The 26154-nt window shown below is 28.7% G+C and overlaps 1 protein-coding gene across 2 annotated transcripts in view; it reads left to right on the top strand.

Annotated features, from left to right (window-relative positions):
• stj (straightjacket) overlaps positions 1 to 23679 on the top strand; it is a 33101-nt gene extending 9422 nt beyond the window's left edge. Inside the window, exons 6-20 of one of the 2 annotated variants that reach the window (XM_065504521.1) lie at positions 211 to 660; positions 804 to 944; positions 3714 to 3797; positions 9531 to 9611; positions 9680 to 9754; positions 9837 to 9944; positions 10004 to 10075; positions 10133 to 10335; positions 10398 to 10540; positions 14424 to 14517; positions 17785 to 17895; positions 17970 to 18228; positions 18295 to 18519; positions 18722 to 19204; positions 23259 to 23679. In XM_065504521.1, coding sequence (XP_065360593.1) covers positions 211 to 660; positions 804 to 944; positions 3714 to 3797; positions 9531 to 9611; positions 9680 to 9754; positions 9837 to 9944; positions 10004 to 10075; positions 10133 to 10335; positions 10398 to 10540; positions 14424 to 14517; positions 17785 to 17895; positions 17970 to 18228; positions 18295 to 18519; positions 18722 to 19204; positions 23259 to 23351 — 2622 coding nt within the window. In that variant the 3' untranslated portion in view covers positions 23352 to 23679. The remainder of the gene's footprint in view (positions 1 to 210; positions 661 to 803; positions 945 to 3713; positions 3798 to 9530; positions 9612 to 9679; positions 9755 to 9836; positions 9945 to 10003; positions 10076 to 10132; positions 10336 to 10397; positions 10541 to 14423; positions 14518 to 17784; positions 17896 to 17969; positions 18229 to 18294; positions 18520 to 18721; positions 19205 to 23258) is intronic. The other variant, XM_065504522.1, reaches the window with a different exon arrangement.
• The last annotated feature ends 2475 nt before the right edge of the window (positions 23680 to 26154 follow it).

Here is a 26154-nt window from a genome sequence, read left to right as displayed (position 1 = left end):
TAACAAATACTTATTTTGTTTGTTTAATTAACTAATTAAAACTCAATTAATAATAAACTCACCCACCGCCAAACCTGCTTTGAATATTTGACCTTATACGAAAAAACAATTGGTACACAAATATAAATATTTTATATACAAATATATACACACTCCCACATACATAAATGTATATGTGTAAATACATACATAATTCAATATGTATATAAGGCAAATCTTGGTAACATTCGAGAGCTTAAAGAGGGAATTGAGTTAGTTAAAACCGTGTCGATCGCCAATTTCTCCGCTGCATTGACAAAAGCCTTTGAGGTTTTGGAACAATTTAAAACGGAACAACATGGTGCCCAGTGCAATCAGGCAATCATGATTGTCAGTGATGGTGCACCATTTAGTTATGAAGAGATCTTCGAAATATACAATTGGCAAAATTTACCCTATAAACCGGTGCGCGTCTTTACGTATTTAATTGGCAAAGAGGTGGCGGATGTTAAGGATATTAAATGGATGGCATGTGCCAATCAGGGCTACTATGTGCACCTGAGCGATACGGCGGAAGTGCGTGAAATGGTTTTGAATTATATACCAGTAATGGCTAGACCATTAGTATTGGGTAGACATGATCATCCAGTGGTATGGACACAAGTATATGCTGATGTTGTGGTAAGAATAAACTCCATATCTGTTTGTGCTAGTCCACTTGAACATACTGATGTTTAAAGAGGCTGTAAAATAATTGCATTTTCTGTAAATTCACCTTTAAATTGTTATTATGTAAAATTTTTAAATGTATATGTGTATTTAAGGATATGGAAATGTCAGATTATTTATGGCAGTTAGAGCAAAATGCAGATCAAAAGGAAAATATTTTAGAATATCGTAAAGTAAGTTTCCGTATGTTAGATCCAGATGAAGTGAGACGACGCGAATACAGACGTATGAAAAAGGTAAGTGTCTAAATATACTTAAGGTAAAATAATTTAAAAAAAAAAATTACTTTACTGATAATTGTCTTTTTAACGATTACCAAATGGTCATATTTAGCGTCAATGAATCCAAGGGGAAGTTAAAGTAGACTAATTGACAAATCCCCTTAGGATTTTATAAAGTTAGTTTGAATTTTATTTTTATGGAAGTTGCTCCATTTTAAGTCCTTTTTTCAACAACGTTATAACTCAAAATCCGGGTGTTTTGAACTGAGTAATATGCACCGTTCTTTAGTATTTCATATAGTTTAATCAGTTTTAAAAAAGAGTCAATTATTTTTTGTATGAGAGTGTTTTTTCGTTGTAAACGTCAAAATTTCATGTTTTCTCGTATATTTGACAAGTAAAAATTTGGGTTAAATACAGATTAGAAAGATATTAATATCTACTATTTAAATCTGGTTTTATTTCTGAATGTCATAAAACATTCAAAGCCGTTTTTCTCGAAACGACTTTTTTTGAATTGTGACGTTGTTGCAGCAAATGAGCGATATAGTATTCATTTATTTATCAGAGTGATATTGTCCTATTAAACGCAGAAATTTTACACAAAGCTATGGTATTTCTGAGTAGATTTGTGTTTGCGGAATATGATTTGAAACCGACCACCCGAATTTAGTCGCCTCGCACATAGAAAATTTAATAAAAATCTGAAATTTTTTCTTAGATATACGATAGATATACACAAACATATCGAGCCCTTAGTGCCAAATTATCGTAAGCTACATTTTAAATTTTTTTTATTGCACAAATTAAAATTTTATGGACCGACTGATGTTTTAGCGTAATCAGAATATCAAACTTGTTAATAACTTCAAAATTATAGGGGGTAAGATTTTATTGTAAGTCAATGTCTACATTTTACAGTAAACGAATTTTAGCGTAAGCGATACACAGTGGTATAGAAAAAAAGAGGGAAAATCTGTAACTTCTAAATGGTTAAATTGTTTTGAATGAAATTTCACATGCGCAAAGAAGTGTTGGCGAGTTTAATTAAGCTTTGAGTTTGGACCTCATGGGGTCACAAGGGGCTCAACCAAGGGTTCTCTTATAGCTTAGGAGATATTCGCATTTGAAAATTAAATTTTCAACATTTTTACCGACCCTACTCCAGTTTTTTGATAACAGCGAATCCAAATATTTCCCAATTTTCTTCAGTTTTCCTTTATTGGACTAACAACTTATGTATGTGTCGAACAGAAAAAGAATTGTTAAAAATAATAACTAAGTCCAAAGTTATATGCGTTTGAATTTTAAAAATGCGATTTTTCGCTAATTTTTTGGGAAAAATAACTTTTTTTCTTTTTAAGTTATCGCAAAAAATTTCTAAGAAGATGTATAAGGAATTTATACTTTCTGAAAGCTAAGTTTTCATAAAATATTATAAATGAAAAAATATTTAAAAATTGTTGTTACCGAGGAGACCAGTTCCATTCAAAAAACACCTATTTTTTATGTAAAATTAAACTTTAGGGCAAAAATTCTCAAATCGCATATTCGATATGAAAATAAAGTAACCAATTTTAGGTGGCCCAATATGTTTCTAATTATTTTGTAAAGGATTCCGATAACCCCGACCCTGCTATGGATATTATAGCCAAAAAAACTAAAAATTCCTATTTTTGGAATTTTTCAACACATTTTTGGGAATTGCGGGATTATTGTAAATAAATTTCAAAATTTGTTTTTGTTTTTCAATTTTAAGTAGAAAAATCTACACAACTGTGAAATTTCATTAAAAACTATTCATAAATAAAAATTTAATTTCAATTCGAAAAATTTGTATCTTGGAATAATTCAATAAAAAACTTTTTTTGTCATATTTTTCAATAAAGTATTCCATAAAATTTTAATTGTCAAAAGTTATATGTATGTAAATATTTTTGAAAAATAGACAAATAGCTTGAACGAATTTATATTATATCGCATCATAACATTTTTAATTCGATGTATAAATTTCAAAATAATCAAAAAAACCTTCTCCTGTAAAATTTGTGTTTTGTCGCTTACGAAATTTGGTGCTAAGGGCTCGATATAATACTAGGCATAGTCTGCTTTTACACAGGGCAAGTTTACTTGAAGCAAGTCTCGTCGATTCCCTTTTAAACTTGCTCGTCTGTTTACACACAGCAAGTCTGTGAGCAATTTTGTATGTCAAAACCTAATAGACGCCATATTGAAAATGAGAAAACAAAAGAGAATTGAAGAGACTTGCCAGTACAAGCAAGTGTGTACCCCTCTTCTTTCTTCTTGCCTCTCTCTCCTATAAACTCTAGACTTGCGCAAGAAAAATTGCCCTGTGTAAAAGCAGACATAGAGAAAACACATAGAGCGGAAACGCTCCTGTCAAAGACCTAACTCAGTTGTCAGAAACCTAAGTGGTGAGAATGTATTAGTAAAACAAACTATGTGAAAACAAAAACAACACTCGTATGTGTAACTTTTTTGAGTAATTTTTTTGTTTGAGTTTTTTTCGAGTTTCCGCTGTATGTTCTCTATGATACTAGGTATTTAGTCGTATGGAAAATATTTTTTTCAAAATTTCAAAAGAAAACTTGATAATTAAAATGCCGATTCGGAGTTTTAGTTAAAATTTGTCTCTTTATTGGTTAAAAACTTGAATTTACAAACCAAAATATAAAAGGCAATTAACAGTTTGAGATATGTTACTTAATATCGTACTTTTAAGAAGAAATCGTTTAATTGTTAAACTCACATCTTTATTTTTAGGCCTGGGATCAACCTACCGAATCGGACGATTATCATTTTATGACCACCATTTCGATGCCTGTTTACGATCGCCGCGAGAATGCGGTAAGTATTCATAGTATTTAAATAACAATTACTTTTATTCGCCTTACTTGAAAATGTCAACACTATGTAAACTAATATTTTTCATTTGTAAAATATAAATGACCATAATAACAATCTCAATATAAACAAATGTATGTTGTCCTGCCCCCCATAAATCCTATATTGTGACCTATTTATTTTATTATTATAAACTATAAATATTAAATTCACGAATTTCTAACAGAATATCACCGAACTGGTATTAATAAATGAAGCTCTTTGGGAATTGCAAACACGTGAGGTATTGAGAATATAACAACATAACAAAATGTAAACGTTTGCCAAACTATAATCGAATTAGTGAAAACCTTTTTATATTGTAATCAATTTTTGTTATAGCGCTTCATTTTAACCGAACATAATAATAATATTAATCCGTAAACTAACTACCTCTTCATATAATAACTAGATACATAGTATTACATACTACTATACGAGTAGTTAACATTTTGGAGTTAACAGATAAAAAAAAAATCAAATATTGTGTAATTTCATGTAAATCATAAGTATCTAAATATTAAATTTATATAATATGTATCTGTAAACATATTTTTATATACAGATGTATTCAAAATTATATTCCTTAATTACATATAGATTAATATAAATACTGTTTTACTTAGTAAGTAATATATACTTAAGTACATACAACATAGTGCTAACTTGGTGCCAGACTGTCATAACTCAAAATTTGAAGTTTTTGACTGTCTTGCATCGTTTCAGCGTTGTATGTATAAATATTTATAAGATTTGATATAAAACGTAGTTAATGTAATTTATTAGTGGTAGATAAATTGATTGATATATATTTCTTAATATACATAGCTAGTCAAATTTTTAATAATCCCTACATATGTATATCTTCTATTAGTTTCAAAATATATAGTTTTTTCAAGGTGTCCATTAAACCTGCCTAGATGTTTGAAATGAGTCATATGAACTGCATAAAATTACCACATAAGATACATATAAAACACCAATATCGAAGCTTTTTATCATAACCGAACCTAATATTCGGCCTAATCGATGAATGAATTTTATATATTTCATTGTCTTAAAAAATCAAATAATTCTCTGGTGTTTACTCACCTAAATAGCAGCTTGATTACCGGCAAAATATCCTTTCAAACATCCTGTGATATGGAAGCCAACTGTGCTTTATTTATAGTCTATATACAGTTTTATACCTTTCACCATGGATAATAATCACAATTATCATTTGCAATCACATAAATATATATTCTGATTCCATATGAATGGGTTTTCCGAAGCCACCAGGTAATTTGAGGAGTCAGCCAAATTGGTCCACTATATCGGCTGAAAAAACCAAGACTAAATCGATTTATTAAAAATATTTTTGGATTTAAAAATACTTTACAACGTCGATTTATCGATAATAGACTGATCTACATTGGGATAGTGTTTAGACAAGACATTAAAATGTTATTTAAGTTGGGATATTAGAAAATGTTCACAAAAAAACGGACCACAATGAGTTTGTAAAAGATTCGCCAAAGTCGAATATACAGTGGTGGCCACCAATTTAAGACAAATACTTGAATTTTTTTCATCAACTGAATTTTAAGTGCGATAGAGCCAAAATAAAAGGACCTCTAAGGGTATGAAATTTATTATTAATGTTTCTAGTTTCTAAAAAATGTTTGGAAAAATCGGTAAAACATATATGGACAAAGATATGTGGAAATATGTTGACCCACCTCAGCGAACATCCGCTGTTAATAACATGATATGAGCGAAACTAATGGAACTAAAAATACGAAATTTGGTCCGAATATTTTATAATAATGAAATTATAATGATATAAATGTGAGAAAATATGTTTATTTAAAAAATTTTTTTTTTGGTCAAGTTGTAGACAAATTTTATGTGTTCGTGGTGAATATGTATGAATTGACACAGTCGAATAAAACACACTTGTGTGTTAAAACAGTCCTCATGCATACATATTTGTGGAAATATTTGAAAAAATAATTGACAATCACGTGGAATTTAGCAAACAATTTTTGTCTTAAATTCCTGGCCACCACTGTATGTATAAGTTTAAATGAGAACTAAGTATCAAGGCCATGGTAGGCGTTCATATTGTTCAGGTTACGATGATTTTCGTCAAACAAGCCGAATGTAAACAAAAGAGCGTAATAGAGCATAAAAATACACACATTTCATTCAGTTGCTTGATGTTGTTGTAGATATTTTATTATTTACCAAAAAAAGCACACAAATTAAATGCCTCTTTTTGCCTACCAATGATCAAGGTGTTGCTAACCACTTTTTTCTCTTTTGAATCATACGAATCATCGGTTCCATAATAAAAAACAGAAATTCTTTATGATATTCAAATCTATTAAGATGTTGTACTAAAATGGTTTTTGGGCTACAATGATCATAAAAACAGAATAAGTTAATGATGTCGGTCAAGCCCGAACATATAATACCCTACACTGAGTAAAATATTTTTTTTTAATTTCAATAACTTATTTTCGTGAATGATTTTGTTGGCATTATATTGGAGCTATGACTAATTATGGACCGATCACCATGAAATTAGGTCGTGTGATTTATGTCTATATGAAACTTATTTCTGTTGAATTTTATGTGGAAACCAACAGATTAATGCTCGTTAAAGTGGTTTTCGGAAGCAGGATTTATATGGGAGATATGACTAATAATGGACCGATTATCATAAAATTAGGTGACATGACTACCGTTAATATAAAAATTATTTGAAGCGAAATTTGTGTAGATATGAATTATATAGTTATGACCGATAAAGTCCAATTTCGGGAGGAAATTTGTATTGGGGCTAGGTGAAATAATGGACTGATTTCAGTCAGTTTTAATATGCCTTGGGCTGTAAAAAATGTATGTACCAAATTTGATCGAAATATCTTAAAAATTTCGATCTGTACTTTACGCACAAGGTTTATATGGACAGCCAGGCCAGCCAGACGGACGGACATTCTTTAATCGACTCAGAAAGAGATTCTGAGTCAATTGGTATGTTTTAAATTGGGTGTTAGACTAATATTTTTGGGCGTTTGATTATGAATAATACCTTAAGAATATTGTAGATCCTAGAATTTCTTTTTCGTAAAAAACCTCATTTAATTTTATAAAACATTTTTTCTAATTTTGTAGAATTTGTATGCATTTAAAAATTTTGTATTTATTTATTTTTTACGACTTAAAGATAGTTTAAAATATATGTCGTAAGTTAGCATGAGCGAAAATAAATTAGTTTAGATTCAAGTGTAGCTGCTGTAATGAACAACAAGTAAAACTTTTTGAAAATATTAAAAAAAAAATAAATTAATAACCAATCTTTATTAGAAATCTATGTGTACTTAAAACCATGACACAACAATATAAGGTACACTCAGTTGAAAATAAATTCTCAATTATACAATTCTTGTAACGTCAAACAAAAGAAAATATGAAAAAAATCAACATCAAAGTTTGACGTTATAGGTGTAAATATTGAAAACTCTACCTAGTGATTCTACCTTCTACAATTATTGTATCATGCTTAAAACTACATGCCAAATTTTCAATATTTTCAGGAAATCCTTCAAAATTTATATATAATTAGTATTTTTTTCTGACTAGTATTGGAACAGATATTAAAGATTTTGACAAATTCCTTTAATTATACATAGTATAGACATTTTTGATATGTTAAAACATGAATAAATATACAACATTTTGAATAATTTAAACAAACATTTAAATAAAAATTAGAAGGTTAGAAAAACCTTCAAAATAATTATTTACCATATTATTGTAAATGTTTACAAGTTCTTCGTTAACCCTGTGTAATTTTAATAAAACTGCATGCTTATGTATTTATAAATTCTAAAATAGAATTCGAAAAACAAAAATGCTCGATATTTACAAACTATTTTTAAAATTCCTATCTTTATATTAAACTAACTTTAAAAACTTACCAATATTCAACTCTTCCAGAGTCCAAACAAACTGCGCCTCGTATAGGGCCATGTTTTTTGGACCGATTTACAAGAATTCGGCTTTTTCCAAACTTCCTTCCAGGCAGCCAGTTTAACTAATTTATGTTCTAAATATTTAAAATAATTTTATAAAAAAAATACATACTTTTTTGTTGTGAAAACTAGCAAATTGATAGTTTCTTTTTTTCTATAATCACATGATACACTGCGGTTGCGGCTCATTTTAACAAGTGCTATTTAGCAATGCAAAGAGAGCAAAGTCTTTGCAAACATTTGCTTAATGCAAAGTGAGATTTGCAAAAAATACTGTGGAACAGAAACACTTATCACTTTGCCAAAAAATGCAATTTGATAAGTTGTTTTGTGGAACATGGCCCTGATCCCTATAAAAAGTTACATGCATCCAAATTCGGAACATCTAAATTAGGGCATATTTTTTAACGTTTTTCCAATGAGGACATTATTTCTCTTATAGAAAAAATACTTCGTATATATTTTGTATATGTTTGTTTCTAAGGGAAAATTTACGTAAACTCTTGAAAAATAAAAAAATTCTCATTTAAGGGAACACTCAGCCCTTACGATATCTTAATCCGTTCGAATTTTACGTTAATTCCAATTTTAAATTATTACAAAAATTCACTGCATCATGTAATTTTAGGTTTTTATGGTAAATTTAAAGAATACATTTTTTTCTTTAAAATATTTATCATCTAGTCCCGTAATTTTCAATTAACCCTCTAACCCGCAAGAGTGCCTCAAGGTATAATAATTTTTTTAATTTAAATGTGACTTTAATTACAGATTTGTTAAGATTTCCCTCTAAGGTCGAAATGCATTCTGACTTTACGTTTTTGTTCTGTCAGCTGTTTTGTGAGTGATGTCATAATGTTAGCACGTGCAATTTTGTGTGTCATGTTTTTTTTTAAATCAAAGTTTTACTAACTTGTAGTCGTCCGATCTATTCGAAATTTTTTTATTAGTTGTTTTTCATTAGTTTTTCAATAAAATCGTATTGTTTTTTACACCTAAAACGGCAACAATGCCCTGAGGCACTCTGCACCTTTTTGCACCTGGTTCTGATTTTATTGGGTCATAAATACCCCAAAAATTTTATTCGACAACTTTTTTTAGGACTCAAAATGGGTCGAAACACTATAGAATATCCTTATCGGTATACATTTTGAAAATCAGTTTATATTTTATACGTCAATAGATAAATGTATTTATACTTATAAGTAATCATATTTAAATAGTCAATAATTGTAATATTTGTAATTAATTTCCAATTTTAAATTGAATATAAAATAGTTAAGTTGTAATTAATGTAAGGTATATTTTCATAAGTGTATTGTTTTATTTTGTCTGTAATTTTTGTCATTATTAATATTTATAACTATATATATATGAATATTAATTTCATATAATAGTAAATTTTATGATTTTTAGATGTAAGTTCTATATCCTTGTTTTATTATTTTAACTTCCAATATACAATTATAGATTAAAGGCCTTATTCATAATTAATTTTTAAATTTATCAATGGCTTGTAAAAACAATGTTGTATGAACATTTTATTTTATAAACCATTTAAAAGTATTAAAATTGATTAAGAATATGGGGGTAACAAAGCAATATAAGTTTAATTTATAATATTTTTATGTGTATTTATTTAATAATTCAAATTTTATAATATTCCATTATGCAGACAAAGATTGCCAATTTATTGGGTGTTGCTGGAACCGATGTACCCATTAGAGATATAAAAAAATTATTATCACCATTTCTGGTACGATTTTATTTTAAAATAGAAATTTCAAAATCAAAACTAATGGTAAAATTGTTGTCAAATTTTAGTTGGGTGTAAATGGTTATGCTTTCATTGTGACCAATAATGGTTACATATTATTTCATCCCGATTTTCGTCCAATCGTAAGTATTTATATACAATGTCATTAATTTTATTAACAAGGAGAATAACTAATAAATTTTACTTTTATCGTTTACACCTTAGTTTCAACGTTACATCTTAAAGCCTGCTTATAACAGTGTTGATATGATAGAAGTTGAATTATTGGATGATGATCGACCACCCAGAGATTTTAATCCTGTGCTACTTACGGTAAGAATATTTCTTATTATTGATTTCTGATTTTATTTAATTTTCTGAAAACTTCTTAGATACGAGATTCCATTATAAATCAATCAACTGGTAGCAAATGGATGTTGGTTAAAAATCATTTCGATGAAATGGTAATTTCCTATAAAGTTTGACATTTGTATAACTGCTAATAATTTTTAAAATTACAGAAACGTGTTGCTCGGGTAAAGCGCCAATATTATTGGACTGCTATACAAAATACACCATTCACTTTGGTTATAACATATCCCGAGCTATACGGTGTTTATCGTCTTCAAATACGCACGGAAGACGAAATACACCGTATGAATATTAAAGGCAGTAATACGCTTAGCTACTTCACTGGCAAACGCTGGAAAATTCATCCAAAATGGTAAATTGTAATTTAAGGATTTTATTCTCAATATTTCGCATTAATTTCAATTTTCTCTTTAGGCTATTTTGCAAACACAGCAATATGACGTTTGAAACCCCCGAAGAGGAACTATTATGGTTTTTGGGTAAAATGTCACAGCCAGGATGGAAATGGCCATCAAGTAGAAGTGCTCTGCCTCCAGAACATACTGCTGCCATGTACTGTAAGTATATTTAGTTATAGCCAAATAGTCGTATTAAAACAAACAATATACATTTGTAATTGGCAGCTTTAGCTTACATTATGAATAATAACTCTGTCTGTACATAAAAACGTCTTTCATATAATATTTAGTTGTTACTTTAAAATTGGCTGCCATTTATTAATTTATTTTTAACGAATACTACTCTTGAAAAAAATATACTCGACAAAAATGCTTAAAACGTTTAATGATAAAGGTTAATTATTCTCGTTATATAGCGCAAAGCATGTATATCTGTTGGATAGATTCTGATAAAATTGAATACAACTACTAAATATTTTAAATGACAAAATTGATACTTCCGAAAACTCAAATACCAACATTTTAGTTGAATTAGTTAGATCCTATATAATCAAATTCTTGGCAAATTAAAATAAAACACTAAGCTCCATTTTCTCAATATGTGGTTATTGATTTTCGTAATGATATACTTCCAATCATGATACAACAATATAAGGTACATTCAGTAGAAAATAAATTCTTAATTGTAAAAAAATATGAAAAAATATGAAAAAATATGAAAAAAAATCAAAATCAAAGTTTGACGTTATAGGGGTAAATATTCAAAACTCTCCCTAGTGATTCTACCTTCTACAATTATTGTATCATGCTTCCAATTAATATAATTTTTGTATGAGAACTGTTAGTATATCGTCTCGATAAAAAATAACTAGAGAATGAGAAAATGGGATTAACTATGAAAAAAAAACTTTTTCATTTTTGTCGAGTTAAATATTGATTTCAACATAAACATTTTCTGTTAAAATCATTCATGATCAACAAAAACAAAAATTGCAAATCCACAGCTAACACATCTGCTGGGCGCATTCCATCATACGACAAAGATAATTACTATTGTGAGTAACATTCATACTGTGGAAAAGCTTTCACAATTAAAAATTATCATTATTATTTATCTACTCGTACATATTTGTTATTTAAATGCACTAAATTACAATTTACTATCTACATCTTCACGTTTATCACATTCTAGCTACACCTATATACATTATTTTGTTCATTAATCGTAAGCACAAGATCGTTAAAATGTTCATTAAATTGTTAGAAAATATTACTGCATATTATAGTGGATACAATAAATACCTTATCATGTACACAGTCCTTACATATTTAAGTCACATCCTTAAAAATTAACATTATTACAATTTATAATAACTTTTAATTTAGCTAATAATCGTAAGTAAGCTAAAATCACTTTGGAACAAATCTAGATTATGGGCGCCAACGAAAATAAAAAACCATGAATGAAGGTCCATATTTATGGGCCTTTGAAATTGAAACGCTAATTTCATCATATCTTTGATATTTGTTATCGGCCCGCAACATTTCTTATATCGGAATCTACGATCCGACATTTTTTAAAATCTATTTTATTTAAAAAATATTATAATAATGGTAGGTATTATTGTACACTTAATTGCAGCCAAGATTAACAGCTTTAATTGAAGATATCATATAACCATATACCTTTTGAAATCTCGGTTTTATTTTATTGTCAAAATGCGGCTTCGGCCGGGCGGAAGGGTTCTATGGTATTGTCGAATAAAATAGTTTTCTTTAATGACCCATAACTCGGGAATAAAGTAAATATACCACGTTTGATACGTTCAATGAAAGCCTGAAGTCTTGTGAATAAAATTATTATACAAAAATTAGGCATATTTTAAGTAAACAGAATTTTTTTCAAAAATTATCGGGATAAAATCACAAAATTTCAAATTTTTATATCTGATGTAAAATGTATTTTAAAAAGCTATCCAATGATACATATTAACCAAATCGGGTAAAAAAAAAAAACAAAAATATATGTAATTTATCCAATATTCGAACTTTGAATATAAATATTTGGATAATAAGAAAAACTTGCACATCTGATCAGTACAGTAACAGGGCTATTAAAATGCAAATCAGGTATTTCGAGTGTCAAATTCTCAGGATCAATATATACAATCAGAAGTAAAAATATGTATGCAATTTTACGACGAATTATATTAAATAAAAACCTGCGTTGGTCGTCAAAATTTATAAATTATTTATAAATAAATGGTCCTGAATGTTTCTTAATTCGTGATGGTGCCTTCGAATGAACAAATTCAATTACTCACGAAATTATTAAAAAATTCTCAAGATCACTCACGCTCACAAAATTTTTGTTTGCCATGGCCAGGTCTACCAAAAATATGACCTAAAAAATGAAAAACATTTCATTTAAAATATTTGTGTGTTTACATATTTTAATGTATTGGCTTTTATCTTTAAGTAGCTTAGACAAATTATCATTGGACCTTAATAAAATAGTAAAATATAGAAAAGAAAAAAACAAAATTATATTAAGAAAAAAATAAGTAAGAGAGCTATATTCGGCTGTGCCGAATCTTATATACCCTTCACCAAATTATACTTTAAACTAAATATTTTTAGGAAAACAAAAATTATTTTTTTCCAGTTGTTTTTTTTTATTTTTTGGAATTTTTTTTTCGAAATTGTTTTAATTTAATTTTTTTTTATTTTTAAAAAAAAAAAATTTGTAATATTTTGTACAAAAAAAATGTTCGTGAAAAAAAATTTGGGTTAAAAAATATTTTCTGGAGATATTGATGTATGAATCGTGTATGTAAGTTATTTGGGGGCTTCGGAAAGTTGATTTCAACACACAGACGGACATAGCCATCGACTCCGCTATCTATTACGATCCAGGACATATATACTTTTTGGGGTCGCAAATGAAAAATGTAGAAATTGCCACTCATGGTGAAGGGTATAATAATAAGGTATAAAAAGAAAATATGCAACAAAAATATGCAGTTATAAATTAAATATGCTATAAAAAGCACAAAATGAAAAAATAGGCTGTAAAGAGCAAAATATGCACAAACAAATCGATGCTAAAATTCTTAAAATTGTCTGCGCACAGCAAAAAATATGATTTTTGGTTGCCCTGGTCATCACGCAACCTCACTCACACAATATTATTTGGCGAGAAAGAAGTTTAAAAATTATTTTTAATGATGAAACTGTAAGTACGTGAAAATGCTGCACCGAACACCGATAATGCGTATATATCAAAGCTTATTACTCTGACATTTGGAAGTACATTATCTAAATCGCTAGAGATAATAAAATTTAAAAATCTCTGTCTAGGTTTGAGAATCATGTTTGATATCAAACAAAGACACGCATTTTTCTTCAAAAACCTAATTTACTTAAAGCAAATGTCAATATTTATACGATATTTTTTATATTTTTAACTCGTAAAGGACTTCGTAAGATTATAGTAATATTAAACACAACATTAATGAATAAATATATAATCATATAATAAAATCACTCAAGCACTTCTCTTGCTCTCACTATACAAAATATATATAAGTATAAATATAAGTATAAAACTGATCAAAATTTTCCGACGATGTTATTTAATATGTTTACATACATATATTTTCCAATTAAAATAATTTTATTTAAAATTCAAATATATAAATTGTTTAATTATTTGTCAATAAAAAATTCTAATTAAGGTCTCTGTGTTAAAATAATTTAAGCGTGGAAACGTAAAAAAGAAAAATTGGTTTTTGGTATTTTTTTTTTATAAATATTACTATTTTTTAATAAAGAGAAGGCAATAGAGCATTAGTATATCGATCATATTTGCAAAATTATAATGCACTGTTAGCTGAGGAATTGCACATTTTTGTTTAAAATTGTTTGTATCTATCAAATGCATGATGACATGATCAGAAATTCTCAAATAAAAGCACAATTATAAATACTAAACATGTGTATATTATTGTAATATTTATTAAAATGCACATAATATTTATAGGTGATCGCCAACTGATGCAGTCATTGGTGTTTGATGCCAGAGTTACAGAATGGTTTTCGAAAAATACAAGTTTCAACTCAAAAGACGATAAAGGGTAAGTCAAATTTAAAATATCTCTTATAAAATGTATGTAAGTGGGGGAGAGAGGTAAAAGAAGTCGATGTTCTCAATTGAAATCTTATTAAAATAGCGTCTCTAAACATTTTTGTTTTGGCCAGAGAAATACACATAGTTTTGATTACACGACCTATACAACTAACATTTAATCAACCTAGGCAGTTGACGGTACATGTTGGGAATTGTAGTCGAGAATACCGACTGCAACTTTCGGCACCATGCATACGAAAACACAATAAATGCTTAAGCCGGTACGTTTATGTTAAATCGTGTCGCATTCTAGAAGCGTAGAGTGTTTCATATTTAGTCCCAATGGTTTCAATCATAGCTTCGAATTATTTAATTCACTAAAACCTTAATTCAGATTTAAAAAATGTTAGCAATTCATTCCATAAAACCATTCACAACTAAACAAATTCTTTAGCTTCATTCAAATGTTTTAATTTGAATAGAATACATTAGTTGTTGAATTAATTCATAATGGAATTAATTAATAATGAAATACATTCAACCTTTAAATGAGTCGAGTTTGGTTAATTCAAATGAACATATTTTTCTTCATTCAGTGTTGTTTTTGGTTTGCTTTTAATAGATTTTAATTGTAATGTATTTGAATTAAAGAAAACTTGTATGATTCAATAAAGCATTAATTCTATCAATAATGAATTCTCAAACGAATGTATTCAATATGTTTGAAGTACCAATGAATTATGCCTAGGAATCAATTCGTAATGAATTCTTAAGAGTATGGTTAAGAAAAAAATAAATAATTTGATTTGAAATTTAATTAAGAATTAATTCTTTACAATCTTTGGTTCCAATCAAGAAAAGTTTTATTACAAGTAATAATATATATTTAATTTTATATAATAAATACTCATTTCAGTTTATTCTTGTTATTCAAGAATTGTGGTTCAATATCTTTTAACTTCTCTGCAACCGGATTTTATTTGAACATTGCTTAATTATACAATTTCGGAAGAGCTTGCGCTCTTTAAATCGCTTCAAAACCAACACTATGATATTTCAAATTTTTTTAATTTTGAAAACAAATTTGTGTCAAGCTCAATATTCTATTTAATTAGTTTATTTTTATTGAAAAAAATTTCCAATCTGTGAAATATTTTTAAAAATATAATACAAAAACAGTAAAATTTTGCAAAATAAAAATATTAAAATGGGTTCCAGACAATTATATGCCTGTGATTATGAGATTTTCGGTAAAGTTCAACGTGTATTTTTTCGCAAATATGCCGAAAAGAAAGCCAAAGAATTGGGTTTACATGGCTGGATCATGAATACTTTGGATGGCACAGTTAAAGGAAGCATGGAGGGAACTCAACTCGAATTAGGAAAAATGAAAAACTGGTTGTCTACGAAGGGCAGTCCAAAATCGATTATTGACAACGCAAATTTTACAAATTTGAGACCAATTACTACATACACATTTAAGACATTTGAAATAAAGAAATAAGTAATTTACAAGATGTTTTTTTGGGAATTGATATCAAGATAACACAAAATAAATTTAAACAAAATTTAATAAAATTTTGTGTTTAATTTTATTAAGGGGAGAAAATCCCGATATCATAACATTTTTTAATGAATTATAAAATGCGGGTAATAAAACATTATTTACAACATTTTACCTCTACTTTCGAATAATTATGTACGTACAGTTGTGGGTGTTCCCAACTAAATAAGGGCTTAATTCCGATTCTCAAAATATTTGCACTTGGTTCTGTATTTCATGTACTAGATTAATTAATCAAAATGTAATTTTTTTAGGTTTTATGATTTTTTTCATATGTTTTTATATAAACCTCCAAATGTCATCGAAAATGGTTTTTCTGAAATTAATTAAACCTTGTTCGAATTTTATTTGAATTTTTGGTTCTGTGAAACGGTGAAATCGCGCAGAACTTTGCCCGAATAGAACACCTATTTTGATAAATTAATTTTATCATATGCACGTGATATTGAACGTTATATCCGTCCATGGTGATTTGGCAAAACAAACTGAATAAATTTTCATCCAGTTTTACAGATGTAGCTTGAATAATATGTCCGCTATCAACCGTCAAAGTGCGGAAGCCCCTATTGGAAAACCATTTATATATTACTGATAGGGAGGCTCTATGATCAGCGAACCATTGGATATTTAGTACAGTCTTTAACTCCGCATTGCAATGCGATTAAAATCTTAACTCTAGCTATTTTTATTACCAACTATTTAAAAAAATCAAAATAATATATGTAACTATTGAAATAATGGTAAAATATGTTTACTACTGCTTACGACTTATTATACTATACTAGGATCGCCTGGTGGTCAAAATTGGACCACTAATAACAAAATTATACAGTTACTTTGAATATACGCACAAATATTTTTCACGTTTGTGTACAAATACACGTGTATTTAGATGTGCATAAACATGTTGTTGTTGTTTTTCAAGCAAATTTAAAACGCTTTTTAACACTTTTATAAAAAGAATTTAAAAAAAAAAAATTTATATTGTGCACATTTAGAGAAAATAATCTTTTAAACCATATAGATTTCATCAATATTGGTGGACAATAACATACTTAAAAGTGTACCACAAAAAAACGTGTGGCCTATTTATATATAAGACTAGGATCGCCCGGTGGCCGTAATTCGACCACTTTTAAACGCTTTTTACCACTTTTATGGAAAGAAAGTTAAAAAAATTATATTCTGCAAATCTAGAGAAAATAACCTTTTAAACCATATATGTTTCATCAATATTGGTGGACAATAACATACTTAAAAGTGTACCACAAAAAAACGTGTGGCCTATTTATATATAAGATATCAGAACTGAATTAATATAAACAAATCTCTAATATATATCTATATTCATTTAATTACGAATCTTACGAATATTTTATTTTCTATTCTGCACCCGTTTTTTGTTTTTAATTTATTTACTTCTATATTTCTCTTTTGCTTTTCATGTAAATCATCCAAAATTACCTATAATTAATTTTTATATTAATTACTTAAATGCACATTATTGATATTTTATAATAATTTTTAACTTGATCATTGGGATTATTAGTAGTTCAAGTGCTTCAAATCCCATTTCAGTTTTAATGGGTTTGTTGCCAAGGTAAAATATTTAAATGTTTAATTTTTTACAGCTGAATTGTGTTAATATTTTTAATTTAACTTTATAAATAGTATGTATTAATAAAATTAAATATATTTATTATTAAATAGAAATGAATTTAAGCAACGTTTTGGTATAACAGTGGCATTTTTAGCCACTCACAGTGGTCTCACACGATGGCAGGAATTTCACTCGAATATGGCCGAAGAATTAGGAGCGGGGTTAGTACTTTGTCCATTTTAAAGCCTTTATTAGAGTCTAATAATTTATTTTTTATACATATATTTCTATACAGAGAATCATTTAGTGAACACAATAATAAGGCCATTAATGAAATCTGGTATAAACGTGCTGTCGATCAACATTTTGTACGAGAAGAAAGTTTCGTTTACTCTGTACCCTTTGATGCCGGCGAAACTGCTGCTGAAACTCTTGTAACTGCCAGTCATGCTGTCTTCCATACCGAAGGAGGTAAATCTGCTCCAGCTGCCGTAGTTGGTTTTCAATTTCAACATAGTGCTTTGCTAAAACTATTTCGTAATATAACCGGCAATGTATGTAATTGATCTTTAATTCTTAGCGAAAAATCGTTTGACATATGTATTTATTTCCTATTTCAGGCTTGTGCTGTTGACGATAAAGATTGTTACGTTTTAGATAATAACGGTTTTATAATTATATCGCCAAGTCGTCATGAAACCGGTAGGTTTTTTGGTGAAATAAATGGTGCCATAATGCATCGTTTAGTGGAGGAAAATGTTTATAAACGTGTCACGGTTTATGATTATCAAGCCGTTTGTTTTGTACCAGATGGTGAAAATAATTCATCTTCGAACGTTTTAACGGTAAGTTTTTATTTTATTAAATATTTGCATGTTGAACTTACATCGAAAGTATATAATATATTATAGTCTGGGTCCTTATAGAATTCCATGAAAGTATCATTGATTAAAAAACTTAAATTGATTCGTAATTTGAATAATAACAGACTACATTGAAATGTTATTTTATTAATTAATAACAATCTGATACATATCTCATTTTCAGCCTCTATTCCACGTACTTAGAGCATTTAAATGGATACTAACCACAATTGTCCTGTATCTGGTTGAATTGAGTGCTGTGGCAGCTGATTTCTTCGAACATTATGTGGACGAGAATATGACCGATTATATGGTGAATGTTAAAAATAACGAATGGGTTCGTTTGGTGACATTACAAAGAACAAGACTGAAACCGTGTGACATGCAACGTGATCTTTACACGCTTTTTAACGAAAAGGACAATGTTGTCTACAATATGACAGCGCACGGTTGTGAGCGGCCATTTGTTGTTCTTCCCATACCAGCAAGCAATTTAATTTTACTAGTTATTGATCAAATGTGTCCGCGTGATGCAACCCATATACTAACCGTAAATCCAATGGACATTAACTATCCGCTAGAGGAGAATCAAACATTGGCATGTTTTAAAAGAGATCATGAATTTACACGAGTACGTCCTATTAGTTGTATAAGCCGTCATGTTAATGTAAGTAAAAAATTATTTATAAAAACCATTATTTGTCGAAACACGATCTATCTAAATAATCTAAGGATAGTCTAAACGATTTTTTAAAATCAATATTTTGTTAACTGTGAGCAGTTTTTCAAATATAAGATACAGGACAGCACAGTCAATCATTAATTCACTAAAATTTTCATTCATAACATCTTATTCTTTAGCTTCATTCGAAGACTTTTATTTAAATAGAATTCATCCATCGTTGAATTAATTCATAATGGAATTAATTCATAACAGGATTTATTCAATCTTTGAATGATTAAATTTTTGTTAATTCAAATCTAATACAAATTGAATTGAAATATTTTTTCTTCTTCACCTTCAAATAATGAAATAAATTCAATCATGAATAAACAATCAACTGGTGCTACACAAAAAACCGATAAAAGTGCTCTAAAATTCCAAACTCAAGTGTGAATATATCGATATATTACAGTTAGAGTATCCAAAACCGAAAACGAAAACCGGTCAACCGGATTTTTCATTTTTGTAAACTATACCGATTTCGGTTTTCTTTAACATTTCGGTTTTTTAAAAAACAATGACAATATTTCGTAAAATATATAAAAAAAATTTTAAATTAGCGAATTTTTCATATTGAATAAAAATTTAATATAAACCGGTATGTTTGAAGACAGAAACCGAAACCGGATAATCGATTTTTTTAAAAGATAAAAATCTAAACCAGTTTTTTCAAAAACACACCTTTTCGGTTAAACCGGAAACCGGTTTTTTAAATTTGCCGGTTTTTTGTACACTCTAATTACAGTCTTAAACGGGGGCGAAGACCAAATTTATCAAAAATTGCCTAAGTGTCTAATGAAATCAAAGTATAAACATGCAAAATCGTTTTGCATTGTTGGGAACTGATTCGGATGACCACTTATGGGAACAAAATTCAAATGAGTTGGTTAAAAATTTGATATGTTTGAGAGGAGAAAATTCATTTTATATTCACCCAATTAACGTATCAAGGAAACCAAAATGAAAAAATAAGAAACCTAATGAATACAATTAAAACATGGTGATATAATGTTGAAAAAAGCCGAAGTCCATCCAATCTAGTATTTGAGATGTTTGTTGCATAGAAAAATTACCGTAGAGGAACCGCATAAATCAGCAGGACCTGTTAAATGCCTAAATTAGCGAGTATATGGCCATACTCGGGCCTCTAGTTTGTGTTGTGTGCCTAGTTTATCCGAATGTAATAAATCCAAAAGCGATGCAAACGTAAACAAAAATGCAGCAATTGAAATGGCAATCACACAGCTAATTATAAAGGCTTTCCCGTTCCCTTATTAAGCATTCTATAACACAAAAATCAACAGTATCCGTCACATAACCGCCAAATCGTTTGATAACAACCTCTAGACAGTAACACCGCTTTAAATTTCAGTCGACTAGAGACTACAATAGAGACGCTAGTGCAAACTATAAATAGCTTTACTAACTTAATGGGCAACATGATGCTAGAAATGCACTCCATGTTGATCTCAATAAGCCATGAATGCTGGAGATGCTGGTTTCCAAAACTCATTTGACGTCCAGAAGTATGTAATCTTCATGATACTAAATATCCCTGTGGCAGGGCTTGTATTACACACTACCTACTACAAGATTTTTGTAAGGATTATCTCCAAGCTGCTACAATGTGTGTTGAACATTTTTTTCAAGGACTAGTGATTTCATCAATCCCCAAAACCCGCCCAAATTCTCAATTACAGAGAATCAATATAAGCTACTTTACAAACCACTGGGGACTCGTTTCTTGGCGGCTCGTTGTTATAGTGCTAAGCATTCATTCCGGGGATAGCAACTTATCAGCCCTAAGGGTTTAGTTTTGTTTGATGCAATTTCTAATATTGGCCTATTGATCCAAAAAAAAAACAGATGTTATTGTATATCTAAATATTTAACTCGAAAAACATATTACTAATAACATTGAATAATATTCTCATACTTGCTGCTCAACATGCTCACCAACCAACCAACCATCACCAAGCCCATCAAGTTAGATACGTCGCACGGCTCTTGACAGAAAAACGAAGAGCTCTAAGGGAATAGCAACTACACAGATTACCCCAACTATAATCAAGACTATGGGCTTAGAAAATGATTGCAATCCAAAAAAAATGCATCATTAAAAAATATTTAGAAACTTTAGACTCAACATCGAAATCACGAATAGAAATAAATGCAATCCAACGCCAGGAAAAGACCACACAAAGTATTGCATGAAGGTTTATATTACAAAGTAAGGCAACATTATCTTTATGCGAATATGGTGGTATGGAATTCAAAGACGGCAAAACAAGATTTGATTTGTTATTACTTCTGCCCGCTGCAATGGTACCGTTATTAAAAACAGAGTTCGCTAAACATGTCGATTATTACCTAATAAAAATTCGAAAATCATATGGATTTACCATTTGACACGGTCGCAATCGTTTAAGGATGCGTGATACAGTGGACCTAGGCCGAAATCGAGAAGAAAGAGTTCGTATTTGAAAAAAATATTCTAATTATACCATTCACCTTCGTGAGAAGGGTATATATAAGTTTGTCATTCCGTTTGTAATTTCTACATTTTTCATTTCCGACCCTATAAAGTATATATTATATTCTGGATCCTTAAAGATAGCGGAGTCGATTAAGCCATGTCCGTCTGTCTGCCTTTCCGTCTGTCTGTTGAAATCAACTTTCCGAATATACACGATTCATACATCAATATCTCCGGAATTCTTCCGGCTCGGTTGCTATTTAAAATCGAGAAAATCGGTCCACAAATGGCTGAGATAGAATGAAAAAATCAGGACAACCTCGATTTTTTACTTATTTTTTTAACTATATCTGGATTACTAAGTCATTAATATAAACAATATGGATATCTAATGATAGATATTTCAATGACGTATATATAAGACCATATTAAGTTGGACCTACAATGGGTCAAAATCGGAAAAAATATTTTTTAACCCGATTTTTTTTTACCAAAAGTTTTTTTCGCTAAATATTAAAAAAAAAAAATTGTTAAATTTAAAAAAAAAATTAAATTTAAAGTGCCCTGGAGACATTCAAATAAACCCGTAAATCAGTGCATATGTGTGAGTGTCGCATACTTAAAGCTTTAAAGGAGACGTACAAATAAATATGTCAATCACCATTTGTATTTGGACGCACTTTTCCATTATTGCCAAAAATCTCGGAGAAACTGAAGTTTTTTTTGTTAATCTGAGACGTAAAACACATAATATGAATATTTTGTTTCATCCGTGCACGGCAAACACAAAGCAAATGAAATTTGATTGTCAATCACGACAGGAGACGATCAAATAATTAGTCGTCAAATAAAAAATCAAAACTTTTTGATTTTCTTCAATCATTGCCGACAATGCGTACGTGTAGCCGAAAAAGAACGACTGCACGCAGACAACTATGTGATTGATGTGTTTATTTGATCGTCTCCAGGGCACTTAAAACAACAATTCGAAAAAAAAATTAAAAAACCAACTTTGGAAAAAAAATAAATTTTATTTACCCACAGAAAAAATTATATTTCAATTTAGGAAATAGTTTTTTCTGTGCCTAAAAATATTTAAAATTTTTATTTTGAAGTATAATTTGGTGAAGGGTATATAAGATTCGGCACAGCCGAATATAGCTCTCTTACTTGTTTAGTATTAAGATTTGAAATACTTCTTGTTAGTTCATTTCTTTAAATGAAGATTCAATAAATAATAATACATGTTGAACAAAAATTAATTTATCTTTGTTTTGTTTGGATTTGAATTAAAATAAACTTAAATGATTCAATAAGGAATTAATTCTATAAAGAATGAATTCTTAAAGGAATGCGTTTGGAATACAAGGAATTAAGACAACGAATTAATTCGTGCTGAATGCTTTAGTGGAATTGTTAAGAGAATATGTTTAATTTGATTTTGAAAATTGAACTAAGATTTAATTCTTTCGAACCTTTGATTATATTTAATAATAATATTATTTTTCTCTTCTCCTACAGGAAAGCAATATAGAGTTATGTGGCAATGCTTCAAGTGTATTAATTAATACATTCCTATTCTTAATAACCATAGGTTTAAATCGTTTACTATAACGTTATTTTTTGTTAAAACATTTTTGTTAAATTCTGTTTATCTTTGTTTGTTTCTGTTAAATATATTAAATTGTAAATTTTGTATGTACTTTATGAAATATATTTATTATTGAAAATAATGATATTAATTTAAGTATAGCAAAGAAAATCTCAAAGGACCTTAAAAGACGAAACATTTGTAAATTGTATTTAATATTTTCCATCAAATCGTTTAGCTTAAATTACATTTAATAACAATATAAAACAATTTAGCATTTTTTACAAAACAAACTAAAAATTGTACCTTTAAAAGAAATCTATATATGACGCAATATTACCACTAGTTTTATAAAGTGGACGAAAAGTTGTTTGTATTAAATTGTTTAGAAAAAATTGTTGGAACGATAATTGAAAATCAAAAATTATTAAAAAAAATCTAAATTACAAATTCTTAAGGTTTAGTTTTTGGATTGTGAGTTTAACAATGAATTGTTAAATTAAAAAAAAAACAATCTAAATCCATATTTACTTAATAAATTCGTTAAAAAATATTTTGAATTACAATTAGAAAATTAAATGCTTAACATTTTATTAAGATTAAATTAAGCTGAATTAAGGATAAAAGTTAAACCACAGTCCAAAAAATAACTCTTACAAGAACATGAAATGTTCATTTTGTTAAAACTAGAAATCATTTTCAATACATCTACATATAAAAATTTTCTTTTTCATTAACTCGGTCATGTTTTGTTATGAAAATACAATATTTATGTCATATGTGCTCACATTATTATGGAAACCAAAGAATTACTAGAGTAGTTATTTAAAAAGGTTTCATAATATAAAGCGAACATAATGTAACTAGTCCACGGGTTGTAATCTTAACTATGCCAAATGTACGAAATACACCAGAGTTTAAACTCACTTGCACTCGAAGCGCATTTAAACTACACCACATCAAATGTTGTAATTTTTTCTTAATTGAAAGTGTCATAATGTTCAGAAACTTCACTCCAAGATTCCTTATCAAATGTTGTACTTTTTTTAAATTGAAAGTGTCACACAAATTGTACTTGAAACATATCCAATTGGAAATTTCATGAAATTTCCAGGCTTGCTAATATATTCATTCAAATATAAGTAAGTTGTCCACAGAACTAAAAAATCTTTCATTGTTACTGCCTATTATTACTAGTAAGGGAGTTCATCAGGGTTGTTATAGACGCAGAGAAGTCAGCATGGACTAGAAATCCAAGTTTGATTATTTACTTATATGTAAACACATGTACTCTGTAAAGACTCAAAAGTGGACTCATTGCGTATTATGCTTACAGGAATTCTATAAACTTGATTTACACATCGGTAGTTAGACATATAGTTTCATATAGTTGCTCTTTTGGGAGGCTTCCAGAATGAAATGTTACAGAAAGATACTCGACAAGGCTCAGAAGTGCGCCTCACTTGGAGTGACTGGTGGCATTAGAAGCACACCTCAGACGGCTTTGAATATCATCCTGCATCTACTGCCCATTGAAGAATGCGTGGCGGAGTGATAACCAATTTCTTTTCAGAGTTAAACGATATGGAAATGGCCGACATGGATGGTCTGATTTGACACCGCACAAGAATGTGTCAATAAGTACCAATCGACCAATGCCCTCAAAGTCAACAGAACGCAGGCCATTTGAATGATGCCGATCTAGAAATTCAAATTTTTAACATTCCAAATCCCAAGGTCTGTGAAAAACATTCCCATTAGGTATCCCAAATAGGGACTAACAGCTAAATACAACCAAAGAGTTCTTACGTTATTTTCCTACTTTTATTCTTTTGGCGGCACTTAAGTAATTTTTTCGAATTATTATTTGAAAAAAATTTAGCATTAAGGAAAAATAAATTCTAAAAATGTAAACGAATTATAAATTAATGGCAAAACAAGACCGTTTTTTTGTATAGTTTTCCAAATCCTACATACTCCTGTACCTTTAGTATTATTTAAAGTCACAAAAAAGTAATTTGATTAAATCATTATTAAAAATCTTTAAATTAAAATACAAAATATAGAAACATATTTCTCTGCTTAACATTTAAATAATTGCCTATAGTACTGAACATTTAAATACGAAACATAAATACCGAAATATGTAGTCCAAAATTAATTTAAAAAAAAAAAAAAACTTTTTTTTTATATTACACTAACATGAAAACCTTTCAAAACTGTGCTAAAGCTTTTTATTAAGTAATTTGTACTAAAAATTTATTATATTAATAAATAAAAAAAGAATAAGTTTAAATAAAGAAAACAAAATGTGTGTTTAAATACTTTTGAAAGAAAGGGTAAGTTATAAAATGTCCATCCACCAATGGGTCTATAAAAGAATATGATATAAATCAAAATTATCAACAATTATTAATTAAAAACTAACACAGTATTTAATTTAAATATATTTTTATTTATTTGTGTATTCTACTTTATTATAGTTCAATATTATAATTATCTTTTAAACACATATAATTCCAACTTTACTTAAAAATAAGAGTAAAATTCAAATATTTTAATTTAAACTGGAAAATGGAATTGTCAAAAATACTTGTTTCGAGTATATTATGTACTTCTTCTACTTAAGTGACTTTTCAATTCATTAAATACAAAACCACTTTGCAGCTTTAATTATCGCCTCTTTTATACCTTTCATCATGAGTGGTAAGGGTATTTTATAAGTTTGTCATTCCGTTTGTAATTTCCACATTTGTCATTGAGAACCCATCGGAGTCGATATAGCCATGTCTGTCTGTTCGTGGAATCAACAACTCGGATATAGTC

This window comes from Calliphora vicina, chromosome 3, assembly GCF_958450345.1.
Source record: "Calliphora vicina chromosome 3, idCalVici1.1, whole genome shotgun sequence".
Taxonomy (NCBI): domain Eukaryota; kingdom Metazoa; phylum Arthropoda; class Insecta; order Diptera; family Calliphoridae; genus Calliphora; species Calliphora vicina.
The sequence above is the reverse complement of the archived record's forward strand: the minus strand, read 5'-3'. Positions and strand labels throughout refer to the sequence as shown.